The sequence below is a fragment of the Thamnophis sirtalis genome, unplaced genomic scaffold (assembly GCF_051295495.1).
Source record: "Thamnophis sirtalis isolate CommonGarterSnake01/CBP01778 unplaced genomic scaffold, rThaSir2_p1.2 scaffold_13, whole genome shotgun sequence".
Classification (NCBI taxonomy): Eukaryota; Metazoa; Chordata; class Lepidosauria; order Squamata; family Natricidae; genus Thamnophis; species Thamnophis sirtalis.
Genome location: NW_028261393.1, coordinates 53,140,036 through 53,155,602, shown reverse-complemented (window position 1 = coordinate 53,155,602; position 15,567 = coordinate 53,140,036). Strand labels below are relative to the sequence as shown.

At 45.2% G+C, this 15,567-nt stretch overlaps 1 protein-coding gene across 1 annotated transcript in view; it reads right to left on the bottom strand.

Annotated features, from left to right (window-relative positions):
* TMEM255A (transmembrane protein 255A) overlaps nucleotides 1-15,351 on the bottom strand; it is a 24,117-nt gene extending 8,766 nt beyond the window's left edge. Inside the window, exons 1-5 of the mRNA XM_087727330.1 lie at nucleotides 15,137-15,351; nucleotides 10,091-10,233; nucleotides 8,108-8,170; nucleotides 1,815-1,904; nucleotides 1,007-1,069 (exon numbers count right to left, since the gene is read on the bottom strand). Of these exons, the coding sequence (XP_087583456.1) occupies nucleotides 1,007-1,069; nucleotides 1,815-1,904; nucleotides 8,108-8,170; nucleotides 10,091-10,233; nucleotides 15,137-15,194 (417 nt within the window). The 5' untranslated portion in view covers nucleotides 15,195-15,351. The remainder of the gene's footprint in view (nucleotides 1-1,006; nucleotides 1,070-1,814; nucleotides 1,905-8,107; nucleotides 8,171-10,090; nucleotides 10,234-15,136) is intronic.
* Nucleotides 15,352-15,567: the final 216 nt, after the last annotated feature.

The window sequence follows — 15,567 nt, the reverse complement described above, 5'->3', positions numbered from 1 at the left end:
TAATATAAAATAATAAAATAAAATAAATAAAATAAAATAAATAAAATAAAATTATAAACTAAAATGAAATAAAATAATAAATAAAATAAATAAAATAAATAAAATAAATAAAATAAATAAAATAAATAAAATAAATAAAATAAATAAAATAAATAAAATAAATAAAATAAATAAAATAAATAAAATAAATAAAATAAATAAAATAAATAAAATAAATAAAACAATAAAACAATAAAATAAAACAATAAAACAACGAAACAACGAAACAACAAAACAACAAAATAATAAAATATTAAAACAATAAAATAAATAAAATAAATAAACAAATAAAACAAAACAATAAAATAAAATAAATAAAATAAATAAAATAAATAAAATAAATAAAATAAATAAAATAAATAAAATAAATAAAATAAAATAAATAAAATAAATAAAATAAATAAAATAAATAAAATAAATAAAATAAATAAAATAAATAAAATAAATAAAATAAATAAAATAAATAAAATAAATAAAATAAATAAAATAAATAAAATAAATAAAATAAATAAAATAAATAAACAAATAAAACAAAACAATAAAATAAATAAAATAAATAAAACAAATAAAACAAATAAAACAAATAATAAAATAAATAAAATAAAATAAATAAAATAAAATAAAACAAATAAAACAAATAATAAAATAAATAAAATAAAATAAATAAAATAAATAAAATAAATAAAATAAAATAAATAAAATAAATAAAATAAAATAAAATAAAATAAAATAAATAAAATAAATAAAATAAATAAAATAAATAAAATAAATAAAATAAATAAAATAAATAAAATAAATAAAATAATAAATAAAATAAATAAAATAAATAAAATAAATAAAATAATAAATAAAATAAATAAAACAAATAAAATAAAATAAATAAAATAAATAAAATAAACCACAACTACATTTCTAAAGGAAGAGGAAGATTTGGCTCTGGAAGGGAGAAGGGATCAGGCTCTCTTACCTTGGGCTCAGTTGGACTTTTGGCATAGTAGTGACAACGTCCTGCGTAAAGTGGCCTCAAGTCCTGTAAAAAGAAAAGGACACCCCCCCCCCGCTTTTTAAAACAGTTCAAACGGCCATATTTTAAAATTAAAAGTAGCGACCAATCCAGAGAGTCCTTGATTCAGAGCCATTCCTTTAGCGACTCCTCAAAGTTACAACAGCACTGAAAAAAGTGAAGCTGCAACCGTTTTTCACACGTGCGACCTCTGCATCCTCCCCATGATCATATGATCAAAATTTGGAGCCTTGGCAACTGGCATGTACTTACGAGGGTTGCAGTGTCCCGGGGTGGCATGATCCCCTTTTGCGACCTTCTGACAAGCAAAATCAACGGGGAAGCCACATTCACTTAACAACCTTGTGACTAATGTAACAATGGCAGTGATTCACTTAACAACCATAGCAGGAAAGTTCGCAACATGGGGCAAAACTCACTTAACAACCATCTCGCTTAGCAACAGAAATTTTGGGTTGGGGGGATCACACGGTTGTTGAGCGAGTGGCTTCCCCTCCTTCCTTCCCGTTGACGATCGGAAACGGGAATCATGGGACCGTTGGGACACTGCAACTGTCATCCATCCATCTGTGCCGCTAGTCGAGCGCCCGATCACAAGACCTTGGAGGGGGGGGGGCAACACTGCTAGTGTGAAAACTGGCTTGTTGTCACTTCGAACGCACGGTCGTGAAGCCGAGGACTCCCTGTGCCAGAATCCGTGCAGGGAAGGCTGGGCGTTGGCCAACTTCCCGCCCTCTGGATCCCTACTCACGATATGCCTGGCTGCAAAGACGCCATCCACAATCGCGCAGCAGAAGGCAGCAATGACGCCGAAACTGATGAACACAATGGAGGCGACCAGCTGCGGAGGACAGGAAGGAAGACAAGGAGAAAGTGGTCAGTTCCAAAGGGGCAGGTGCGTCATCTCCAGCGGGCAGCCTTTCTTCTGCCTCCTGGCACACCCTGAGAGCTATTTGAAGACCCTACCAGGGCTCCCTTCTGCAGGATGCCAGCGAGATATTTGTGTTCTGACCTAGGCTTCCTCAAACAGTACGAAGCAGATTCCTGGTGCCGACAAAACCAGTTTTATTAAACGAATGTGAATTCCTCTCATTCACATTCAGTAAAGGCCTGGCAAACAGTCTTTCAAAGGTGAAGTTATGGCCACAGACCTTATCTAGCTTGGAAAACGGCCATGTAAATATTTTCCAAACGTAGAGCTGTGCAAGGAAAGATCTGGCACAGAGTCTCTGAGATTCACGGACAGATCTTCACACTCCTGAAATGAACGAATGAATGGTTTCCAGCAAAAGCCCACTCCCCCTTTACTCCTCATTCACTATCCACTTATGGCTTTACTCCCAAGTCGACCCTGGTTTCTTATCCGTTCTTTTCTTCTGGCAGCTCTGCGCATGCGCACACTGGGAACAGGCTCCAGCTGTTCCTCTGCCTCACTGCTGTCTAGCTCCGAAGGCAGCTGATCACTGCCAGGCAGCCCCGTCCCCGTCTCTGCTTCCGACTCAGAGCCCTCGTCTGAGCCTTCCCCACCTTCCAGGACTGGCCCAGGTTCCTCCCCAACCTTTTCACTGTCCGACTCTGCTGCCAGCTGTGCTGGCCGCTGTGGGCCACATCTGCCTCCTGGCACACCCTGAGAGCTATCTGAAAACCCCACCAGCGTTCCTTTCTGCAGGACGCCAGCGAGATATTTGGAGAACAGCTCTGTTTACACAACATTGATGGTAAAGTGTATGCAGACTTACAACAGTGTTAACCATTCAAAGTGAGAATGGCACTGAGCACAAACTCACGGCAACAACAATTCAAATAACTTTTATCCCAGCATCTACTCAGTTTTGTGGTCGTAAGTTGAGAACTACCTTTATTTTAATGCTGACCTGTTCTGGGATGCCTTAACCTTTCGGAGTAGTAGCAATAGCAATAGCAGTTAGACTTATATACCGCTTCATAGGGCTTTCAGCCCTCTCTAAGCGGTTTACAGAGTCAGCATATTGCCCCCACAGTCTGGGTCCTCATTTCACCCACCTCGGAAGGATGGAAGGCTGAGTCAACCTTGAGCCAGTGAGATTTGAACCGCCGAACTGCAGATAGCAGTCAGCTGAAGTGGCCTGCAGTACTGCACCCTAACCACTGCGCCACCTCGGCTCTACTCTACTATACTCTAGTAGAATATATGCAAAGCCTGCATTAGGTTTCTTGGCTTGGTCCCTTGTGTGATGCACATGCCCGCACACCCAACACACAAATATGATTAACTGGGAGGGATGGGGCTGGGGGAGACCTTCTCTCTGGGGGCCAGCAATGTCAGCCAACTGGATCTAGCTGCTTGGAAAACAGACTGGTGTAACCGACAGTAACATGAAGGCCCTCCAATCATCTAAAGATGATAACAACAGTGGTGCCTTCAACAGGGACCCAATGTGTCCCCAAACAGACGTTTCCTGGTTGCTGATGGGTATCAAACACCTCAATTCTTCTGTTATTAAATCTAGCATCCTCTTAAATATCTCTCTTGGGCGTGGCTTTCGTGTGGAAAGTTCTTGTCCTATCTTGCTTTCTCATCCTACCTATCTTCTGGAGTTGTCAAGGTTGTGGACTTCATGTCTTGCTTGCCCATGGTCTCTTATAATTTGGCTGAAAAATCAACTAGTTCACCACGAGGAAGTATCTACTAACAATTTGAAGAGCTCCACCACTGGACCTTCTTTAGTACCTACTACCACAGCTCCTACTTCCCTTGGCGATGGTACCAGCCCATTCTGAGGCCCGGAGACAGAACACAAAGGAGTAGAACCCTGGAAGGACAGCTGAGAATGCAACACGGAACAGAACAATAGAGATTGGTTCATCCCAACATCACTTCCTGGTCAACTGGTCACTTAGGGAATCTGGCTGCCTGGCCACACCTCATTGGCCTCCTGGACACTTGCCGTTCCACCCGTCTTACTATCCCCTGATGGTCCAGCCCAAGGTACTTCTGTTTCCATTTATATTTTTCCCCTTTCCCCGTAACGACCCGCGGTTTTGAACAACAGCTCGGAATTGCGTTCAGGGAAAGAAAAGAGAGGGAGAAAGAGAAAAACCATTGAAGGGGTTTGAGGTATGATGGCTGTTTGTTAGATATCGTGGTCCTATCCCATAGCACTGTCTGAGACACTCCACAGAGGGCAAAAAGAAAGCCACATAATCGTTCAGGGCGGACTCCTTCTCCTGGCGCTCCATTTTTCAACTCAAGGGGAGGCTCCCCCAAAGTAACATCAGCCATTCAAATGAGGCCCCAAAATGGCCTCTATCCCAGGTTACCAGATCTGCTCTTTCTTTCTGGGTAAAAAAAAATACAGGCCGCCTCTCTTCGCTCACGGCAGTTGATGACATAATACAGATTCTAGGCTCTTCCTTCCGGTGGGGGTGGCTGGGTGTCAATGGAGGGACTGAGGACTCGGCTGATCAAGAAGAGGTGAACCCACAGAAGCAACCCTTGAGTAGACGAACCTAAAGAGAAAGACCTATCTGCACCCCCTTCCTCCCTAAACTCCACCAAGGAGAATAGCCATGGCTAGGGGGTTCCAGTTGAGCCAAGAGATGCAGACTTGAGAGACAATTGATCTCAAGATCTGAGATGCCAGGGGTTGCCAAAATTTCCCTTCTTCCGGTGAAGAAACCTACTCTGAACCCACAGGGAAGACACAACATTCAGTGCCTTGCTGTGTCATCTGGACAAATTTCTCTGGTCCACAGATTTCTTTTTTTAGTTTTATTTATACTTTTTTCTATAACATCCGTACTTTGGCCACCTAATGAGAAGGAAGGACTCACTGGAGAAGAGCCTAATGTTGGGAACGATGGAGGGCAAAAGAAGAAGGGGACGGCAGAGAATGAGGTGGCTGGATGGCGTCACTGAAGCAGTTGGCCAGAGGTGGTATTCAGCAGGTTTCAACCAGTTCTGGAGAATCAGTAGAGGAAGTTTTGAGTAGTTCGGAGAACCGGTAAATACTACCTCTGACTGGCTCCACCCTCATCTATTCTCTGCCTCCCGAGTCCCAGCTGATTGGGAGGGAATGGGGATTTTGGGAGGGAGTGAGGATCCTTCCCTTGCCCCAGCCACCAAGCCACACCACGGCCACAGAACCAGTCGTAAAGAAATTTTGAATCCCGCCACTAACCCACTCCCTGAGTTTATATAACGCACTGAACATATCTAATAAGCCGAGTTCATTTGTGTTAAAACAACATCACTTCTTGGTCAACTAGCCACAGCAAAACTAACAAAATGCTGCAACTCATAAAAATACAGTTGCTAGGCCTTTAACGTCCAAAATGTGGTCATCTTTAGGGATTTTTTTTTTGCTGCCCAGAGATTTCAAAAAAGGCTAGGAAGAAGCACAGGGTTATCCTGTGGTAAGAGGTCACTTTGGCCCCATGTGCCATAGGTTCGGTATAAGGCAGTGGTAGTCAACCTGGTCCCTACCGCCCACTAGTGGGCGTTCCAGCTTTCATGGTGGGCGGTAGGGGTTTGCTGTAACTCTGCTTTATAAATTTTATAAAGTAAATTTACTTCCCTACTTTATAAATCACCATGACTGTGGAACCGGTGGGCGGTTAGAACATTTTACTACTAACAGACATACAAAAGTGGGCGGTAGGTATAAAAAGGTTGACTACCCCTGGTATAGGGTCTCCTGCTTGAGCAAGGGGTAGGACCAGAAGACCTCCAAGGTCCCTTCCAACTCTGTTATTCTGTATTCTGAATGCTACCTATCTCCAAGTAAAATTGGGACCAAAAAAAAGTGGCTGGATCAGACCAAGGACCCAACTAATTCACCCTCCGTGCCAGAAGTGGTATTCAGCAGGTTCTGACCAGTTCTGGAGAACTGGTAGCGGAAGTTTTGAGTAGTTTGCAGAACCGGTAAATGCCGTCTCTGGCTGGCCCCGCCCTCATCTATTCTCTGCCTCCCAAGTCCCAGCTGATCGGGAGGGAATGGGGATTTTGCAGTATCCTTCCCCTGCCACGCCCACCAAACCACGCCCACAGAACCAGTAGTAAAAAAATTTGAATCCCACCACTGGTTCCTACTGGTTCGGCCCGGTTCAGTCGAACCGGTAGTGGTTTGGCAGCCTGGGTCACTGGGAACCATCAGCGACCCAATCCTGCCACACCTCCGAACTACCTCTCCCGGCGGTGCCTATTTTGTTTTTTTGCTTCTGCGCATGCGCAGAGCAGTTTTTATTGCACTGCGCACGCGCGTGGCGCAACCATGAGCAAACAGGCAGCAGAACCACCCCTGGGGGGTACATATATCTTTTCATACCCTACACAATCCTTTCCCCAGGCATCTGAGGTTGACTTCCCCTTCAATTCCCAGGAAGGACATGAAGCAGAAAGTTCTCTGAAGCTTCAGGGTTAACTTTCTGACTCATCTCCTCTATCAGGAATCAAGTGGCATTCTTCACAAGAACATCCCTTCAAAAATAGGCTTTGAGAGGCAGTGCCGGGTTTGAAATATCTGGCCACGGTTGATCTCAGCCAAGAAGGCCCACCTTCCGGTTATAGAGGAGAAATCAAAAATAGTTGGAAGAAGTCGCGAATGCTCGTTCATTAATTATTTCGATACCCCCCTCGTTAGCTTCCGGTTTGTTTAAAAAAATACAGTTTTTTTTAAATAATATTGCATGGTTGCTTCATTGGGTGAACGTCTCAATCTCTGAGTTTTTTTGAAAAAAGGAAAGAGGGGGTCATTCTGAGATCACTGGTCAATTGAGATGAGAAGGGGGCTGTAATCCAATCTTACTTCCTGCTTAACTTAACTGCTTAACTTCCTTGATCCGGCCTGAAGCCAATTCTGGGTTCTGTAAGAGCAGGGGAAAACATTGAGCTGTGGCTGAAATCTTGGGCCACGCTAGGTGTGCTGAAGTTCACGCGATTCATAGATTAACAGAGTTGGAAGGGACCTTGTAGGTCATCTAGTCCAACCCCCGGCCCAAGCAGGAGATCCTACACCATCCCTGACAAATGACAGTCCAGTCTCTTCTTGAAAGCTTCCAGTGATGAAGCTCCTACAACTTCCGAAGGCAACTTCTGTTCCATGGGTAGATTGTTCTCACTGTCAGAAAATTCCTCCTTATTTCCAGGTTGAATTTCTCCTTGTTCAGTCTCCATCCATTATTCCTTGTCTGGCCTTCAGATGCTTTGGAAAATAGCTTGACCCCCTCCTCTCCTCCCCTCAAATATTGGAAGACTGCTATCATGTCTCCCCTGGTCCTTCTCTTCCCTAGATTAGCCATGCCCTGTTCCTGCAACCGTTCATTGTATGTTTCACCCTCCAGTCCTCTAATCATCTTAGTTCTCTTCACTCTTTCTAGAGTCTCAACATCTTTTTTAGAGTGTCCAATCTCTTCTTGAAAGCTTCCAGTGATGAAGCTCCCACAACTTCCGAAGGCAACTTCTGTTCCATGGGTTGATTGTTCTCACTGTCAGAAAATTCCTCCTTATTTCTAGATTGAATCTCTCCTTGATCAGTTTCCATCCATTATTCCTTGTCTGGCCTTCAGGTGCTTTGGAAAATAGCTTGACTCCTTCCTCTCTGTGGCAGCCCCTCAAATATTGGAAGACTGCTATCATGTCTCCCCTGGTTCTTCTCTTCACTAGACTAGCCATGCCCGGTTCCTGCAACCATTCATCGTATTTTTTAGTGTCCAGTGAAGGCTGGATTATGTCAGCACCTTCACTCCACACTCATAGTTCAGTTTTGAGATGGTCAGGCAGGTCACGATTCTAATTTTCAAGCGGCTTAAGCTGTAATCCTGGCTTGTGACAGATGTCTGCCGCTGAGTTATAAACTCCTTTGATTAAGTGTCGGGGGGGGGGGAGAGGGGGGAGCTTCTCTGTATGCTACTGAATTTCCTGCTCATCAAGTTAAGCGACAAAAAATGGAAGAACAACCGGGCAGAAATGTTTGCTTCAAGAGCAACGGAAGCGAAATAAAATTATATTGTAAAAATATTCCATTACACAAACAGAGAAATAACTTCACCGGCGGAGCGACTTACCATCTGTCTTTTATTTTCGATCAAATTGGATCCGATAATGCCAAGAAATGATCCAAAGCCAAGCTGAAAGGGAAAATATTTCTTTTTAATTTTTTTTTTTACATTCTGGCCTGGAAGTCAATTGCTTTTTCTGCATAGTCGGATTTGGAAACAAGAGGAGGAACAAGGAAGAGCATAAACTTACGCAAACACAATATTTCTACACTTTTTTATGCCGGCATCTACGGGAACACAGACCGATCCGGCAATATAGGATATAGAACTATCAATTTTTGACCTTCCTAGTTTTTTTCTTGGTTGGCTAAGACTCAGGCAGTTTAGTTAGTCTTAGGGCAAAAAATGGGGATCAACAATTATGGGGAATCGAAGAGCTAAATATGTATAGAAGTAGTCCTCATGTTGTGGCCCAGCAGGAGCTGATAGCAAGGGACCCTATGAGTCAGCTCTGGAAAATGTGGAGGACCCTGGACAGGGTTCAGACTCCGAGCAGGGACTAGAGAGGCAGGTTGGCCACCAGGAAGTGCCTGAGGCATGGAGCAGCGGTGAAAGTCAAAGGGAGTTTGTCCTTGACGTCAGACCCTGGAGCAGTGGGGAGGCGCTAAGGGAGTTGGTCCCTGACGCCCGGCAGAGAAGGGCAGAGAAGCGAAGGCAGCAATTACAGAGACAGACTCATAGGAGATAATCAGGCCCAGGTGGTTGTGACTTGGCTCCTCCCAAGAGAGTATATAAGAAGAGACTTTGGGAGGAGTTCTTTTGCAGGACACAACCGTTATAACTAGGCTGGAGAAGCTCTTGTGTGTATCTCTTATCTGTGGGAGTCTGGGTTGCTGCCAATGTCTTGTCTGTGAGTAATTACTGTGAATAAAGCGTGGCTAACAGTAAGCTTGTGTCGGCGTGACTCACCGGTCGGAGGGGGGATCAGAACACCTCAACTTACAACAGTTCATTCAAAGTGACAACGGCACTGAAAAAACACTTACGACCATTGCAGCATCCCTGTCAGACATGTGATCGAAATTCAGACGCTCAGCGACTGACTCAGGTTTATGACGGTTGCAGTGCCCTTTGGGTCATTTTGCGACCTTTCGGCAAGCGTCGTCAATAGAATACAGAATAAGAGAGTTGGAAGGGACCTTGTTGGTCACCTACTCCAACCCCTCTCACCCAATAGGGAGGCCAGTTCCATTTTGCAACCGTGTTACTCATTGAACACCGGCAGTGATTCGCTTGACAACAGCGGCAAGAAAGATCGTAAAATGGGGAAGAGTTCACTTAACAACGGTCTCACTGAGCTGGGCTCAATTGTGATCGTAAAGGCAAGGACTAGTTGTATTAGAATTGATAGTACATCTCTTCCCCCAATTCCATTTCTTTGTTCTTTGGCTGTTCCAAATCATCAATTATTCCCTTCCTTGATTTTAGGTTATTATTCATACTTAGATAAGGATGGAGGTAATATGAACACAGCAGTTTTTTCTGCCTGAAAGAAACTTTGCTACTCCGGCTAGTGTGTTAACATCCATGTTAGGTAAGGAAAAGTTTCCCCCGCACATATATGCCAGTCGTTCCTGACTCTAGGGGGTGATGCTCATCTCCGTTTCAAATCCAAAGAGCCAGCGCTGTCCAAAGACGTCTCCGTCGTCATGTGGCCGGCATGACTGAACGCCGAAGGTGCATGGAACGCTGTTCCCTTCCCACCAAAGGTGGTTCCTATTTTTCTACTTGCATTTTTTACATGCTTTCGAACTGCTAGGTTGGCAGAAGTTGGGACAAGTAACGGGAGCTCACTCCGTTACACGGCGCTAGAGATTCGAACCGCCGAACTGCCGTCCTTTCTGATCGACAAGCTCAGCCTCTTAGCCCCTGAGCCCCTGCATGCTTTAACAACCATGTCATTCCCACTTTAAACCATTGTTAATGGCTTGTAAGAGTTTCGAGGCAAGAATCCGGGTTTTCCCCTCTGTCCAGGAATTCTATACTTACAATAGCTCCTGGGTAGTAACCCCCAACGGTCACGTTTTGGGTCCGTGTGGTCGCAGCAAGGCCCACTGTGAGAATGAGGAGCGAGACGACAAGGAGACTCACGGTGACATAGAGGGAATTTCGCTTTCTTCTATTGAAAGACCCTAGGAAGAGACACAGAGGGAGAACAATAAAAGGATGGGCCAGATTCTGTCAAGTAGTCCACCAGGAGGCCACTTCCACCTACCACGTGTTCTACTGAAGTTCCTGAGGGAGTCCTAAACAGAGCTGGGATTCAGCCGGTTCGGACCAGTTTGGGCGAACCATTAGTTCCATTGATCAGCTGAGAGCGAACTGGTTCGGGCGAACTGTTAGCTCCGTCGATCAGCTGAGAGCAAACCAATTCGGGTGAATCGTTAGCTCTGTCGATCAGCTGAGAGTGAACTGGTTCAGGCGAACCGTTAGCTCTGTCGATCAGCTGAGAGCGAACCAGTTCGGGTGAACCATTAGCTCCGTCGATCAGCTGAGAGCAAACCAATTTGGCGAAAGTTAGCTCCGTCGATCAGCTGAGAGTGAACCGGTTCAGGCAAACTGTTAGCTCCAACGATCAGCTGAGAGTGAACTGGTTCGGGTGAACCGTTAGCTCTGTTGATCAGCTGAGAGCGAACCTGTTCGGGTGAACCGTTAGCTCCAACGATCAGCTGAGACTGAACTGGTTCTGGCAAACCATTAGCTCCGACGATCAGCTGAGAGTGAACTGGTTCGGGCAAACCGTTAGCTCTGTCGATCAGCTGAGAGCAAACCAGTTTGGGCGAACCATTAGCTCCGACGATCAGCTGAGAGCAAACCGGTTTGCTCTGACAATCAGGTGGACCCACCTGCCTGTCTGCTCCTGCACTATACTGACCTATATTTCCTGTGTTTGAAGCCCAGCTGATAGGCACAGCAGAATGGATTGCCGCACCTCAGCTGTTTTACTCACTGGGGCTGCAGTAGAAGATAAAGTTTTGAGCTGTTTTCAAATGCACCGCGCGCGTTCTCAGCGAGCTGGTTGTTAACACCGGTTGAATCCCACCACTGGTCATAAAGATGTTCCTTCTGAACATCTATGGAGATTCTCAGTCATCCAGGAGGTCGAGCCGATGTTAACAATTTGTACGACCGTGTAATATGTTCAGCAGCGTTCCTTTATGACCCAAAAGTCATAAAGCAACTGGACTTTCTTGGGTTGTTTTTTTTCCGCCTTTGAAAACATTTCACTGCTCATCCAAAAATGTCCCCAAAGTGCTTTTTTCAAGAGGCCACTGGACTTTCTGGTTTTTTTCTTTGGAGACGTTTCACTTCTCATCCAAGAAGCTTCTTCAGAGAAGCTGAAGAAGCAGAGCTGGAAGCTTCTTGAATGAGAAGAGAAACGTCTTCAAAGAAAAACCAGAAAGTCCAGTTGCTTCCTGAAAAATATCTTTGGGACAACCGTGACTTGGAGTACTGAGAATCTTCACAGACGTCTCTCACCCAAGCAGCTCTTCAGTTCTGTGATGTTACTGAAGAAGCTTCTTGGATGAGAAGTAAAACGCCTTCAAAGAAGAAAACCAAGGAAGTCCAGCTGCCTCTTGAAAAAGCACCTTTGGGTCATAAAGGAAGACTTCTGAACACATTGTTAACGTCTGATTAATGATTTCCAGTGTTCTCCACTCTAGTTAGTAGGATCCTCTCCAGATCTCGGGCAGAGAGACAAATATTACTTTCACTTGCTATATTTTACCTGGATTGCAATTATTTGTGATTTCAAAAGTTTTATTTCTTTTAAGGCAAACATTTCATCATTCCTCAATCAGGAAGACATCGAAGTACAATTTCTTGTATATCAAAATAATTCTAGTTTACCACCAAATTCTTGTCTAGCCTAATGCATACCCCTCCCTCCCTCCACCCTCTCCCCCAACCCCCCTCCACCTTCCCCCCCCCCCGACTTCCCAGAACCCATACACGGTATGGATTTCTAACAAACACGGTCTAAAATCTATTGAGAAAAAAAAGAAATAAAAAAATTAATAACATTCTACATTGACCTTAGCTTCTTCTTGCTGAACCAACTTTAAACAATTTAAATCATTTCTGATCTTAAGCATAGGCTAACTGGAATTTCTTGGTCCCATATTTATTTTGTATATAGTCAATCCATTTTTTCCAGTCTCGTTTATATCTCTCATTTGAGTGATCTTTAAGATATGCCGATATTTTAGCCATCTCGGCTAAGTTTGTAACTTTCAATGTCCATTCTTGAGTTGTAGGCAAATCTTCCTTCTTCCAGTGTTGCGCCACCAACAGTCTTGCTGCCGTTATTAGATGCAAAATCAAGTTAGTCTCTACCACTGTAAAGTCAGTACATATACCTAGTAAGAATAGCTGAGGAGTAAACTTTATCCTTCTTTTAAAAATATTTTGCATAATCCGCCATATTTTTATCCAAAATGCCTTAACCTTTTGGCAGGTCCACCATATATGAAAATATGTAGCATCGAGAGAGCCACAGATTACAATTATTGAAGACCTTCAACATCCAAAATCAACGCTCTACCAACCAAAGGTGTTTTTATGCTCCCCCCCCCTCTTTGAAAAGGACAGCCTAGAGATGATCAGAAGGAATCCTGCTTTTATACCATGTGATTTTTCAGTTGCCAGATCCAAAGAGATCGAAGTTCAAACCTATCTTCTAGCTTGAGGAATCCCTTTGGGTGATTCTGGGTCCGACCTTGTCTCTCCATCCAATTTGTCTCACAAGGTTGTTGATGTGTGTGGGGGAAAAACAAGAGGAAGGAGAACTGCATAGGTCACCTTGAGTTCCCGAAGGGAAGGCTGGCCACTGATCTAATAAATAAGTTTAATGAAGGACAGAACATCTAAATATTAAAGCGCAGAGTAGGTGCATCTCCAGCTTCTTCAGTTCAGATCTCTGCTGGCATCCTGGCTTCCTTCCCACTTTCTGATGCACCTTAAAACCACCTGGACTATTTTGATATTCAACCAGGTGGGTCCCCTTTGGACACCAGGGAGAAAGGTTTTTTTCCCCCATGGACAGGAGAGGGTGTGATTTTGCATGCTGCCTACATCCTGGTGAGGGGGCTTTGCTGTTGGTGCGGCCCGGTTTCTGCCATGCTGTGGCCCGGTTCTGATCCACAGACCAAGGATTGGGTACCCCTGCTCCAGATTGTTATCACAAATGAGGAAACACACTGCGTGCCACACGCCAAGCTTTATCTGGCAATATCAACATTCCAGTTTGTTCTAACAAAAAACTTGAGGTACACATAGGGAAATCCATCATTATCATCATTTCCTTTTAGCGACCCCATAATCTCTTCTGGGATGGAGTCTAGGCAGCTGAATGGAGCTACCAAAGTGTGTACTGGCCAGATGCCCTTCCTGTTGCCAATGCGGAGTTATATTCCGCAGATATATTCTCCACGTGCCCAGAGAGAGAAATATCTGCTTCTACCTAGGATCCAACTCAACAGCCCCCCCTGATTATGAGGAGAGGGCTCCCCCTCCAGGCCACCACGCCACTCACAGGGAAATCCACTTTTGTTACCCCACTTTGAAGATTGTGGTTCTCAGGAGGTTTGGAGAACTAAATCTTCATCCAAGCTCCTACAAAGCAGGGGCTGTGAGCTGGAGATGACTTTCTCTAGAGGGTGGACGGTGGCCACATACTGAAGGTCACCGACCCGCAAGGTGGCCAACCAGGTTAGGTTCATTCCCTGGAGAAACCGCAGAACCGGGGCGTGAAAACCAAAATGATCAAGGGATCAACCCATGAATAGCAATAGCAATAGCAGTAGACTTATATACCGCTTCATAGGCCTTTCAGGCCTCTCTAAGCGGTTTACAGAGAGTCAGCATATTGCCCCCAACAATCTGGGTCCTCATTTTACCCACCTCGGAAGGATGGAAGGCTGAGTCAACCCTGAGCCGGTGAGATTTGAACCGCTGACCTGCTGATCTAGCAGTAGCCTGCAGTGCTGCATTTAACCACTGCGCCACCCAAAAGCAATGGCCAACTCGGGGGTCTCCTTTTACCATTCCAAAAGGAAACCAAGGAAGGAGAAATCATTTGAAGCAACTGGATTCTAACTGGGAGGAAAGGAAAGAACCGTGTTTCTGAAGGAAGCGGGGTGGGTCACCTTTCATCCAGGTGCTTTCAATTTTACTGACCAGTAAAATTGGTCAGTAAATCCTCCCCCTTTCTTTGAAATGCTTATCATTTCTTGATACTATCCTGAATTTCCTGGGAAAGCTCCAAGGGGCACAGAGGAGGCTTTTGCCCCCATTTCTTTTCTCTCCTCCTCCCCACTATGCAAGAGGTCCATTGCCACCTTTACTCCTTTTTTTTTGCATATAGTTTTTTTTAATTTTATTTTCCAGTAATAAATATACACAATTTGTGGACAGTGCATATCCAATCTTTTTTTTCTGGGCAACATTAATAATAATAATACAAACAGTATGCGAAATTCTTATCTTCCAACTTCGACAATATTGATCTCATCTATTTCTTTTACATTTCCCCGTTTATTCGTTTAAACATAAATAACCTTTCGTTGCGCCCTATAGTTGTCATCTCTTCCTAGGCATTGTCCTTCAATATTATGAAAACCACTCATTCTTCTACCATAGCTTCAATGTTTCAAATGTGTGGGGTTACTAATACCACCCTTACTCCTTAACCGGGAACCCCTTCCAGTTCAGGCCGGCCGCTCCAAATCCGGAGACCTAACCCTCTCCCTATTTGGAAGTGGGGGAAGGGAAGAGGGTCTCGTGGAAATTTGGGGAGGGGGGAGAGGAAGGAAGGGAAAGGGGAGAGGCTGAACCGGGCTCCCCTCGCCCTGCAGCCATCTCCCCACCTCTCTAGCTGTCCGGGGAGACCCCAAAGGCTGCGCCGAGCCGGACCTCTCCAATTACGCATGGCGCCCGGGCGCTCTAGAAAGGGCCCCGCGGGGCGCTCGCCCTTCTCCTTTTGCCCGGCCGCCCTTCTGCCTCCCGTCCCGGACCGCCCTGCCAGCCACTCACCGGCCGAAGTGGAGAGCGGGGTGGCACTGGAGCGCTGCGGAGCCAAGGCGTGGCGCATGGCGGTGGCGGCGCGCCTTAATGCGCCCCTCTGGCCCGCGGAGCCGCAAGGCGCACAGCTCACCGGGCGCGGAGCATCCTCCCGCAGCGCGCCCGGTTGTGGCGCTTGCGCGAGGCGGGGAAGAGAGCCTGACAGAGGCAGCTGCGCGCCCAGAGGCGAATTGGAGAGAGGCGGGGGGGGGGATTTCCCAGCTGTTGCGCCGATTCGCGGCCGGCTCGCTCCCACCCCGCGGGGTTGAGATGCGCCGGATTCCCAGCGTGGAAGGAGCCTTGATCCAGAGTTAGGGAAGGGGCACGGAAAGGGGGCAGGTTCTTTTTGGATTTTTGCCCCTGCAGCGGTGCGAGGTGCAAAGCCCAGGGGAGAAAAACAACCT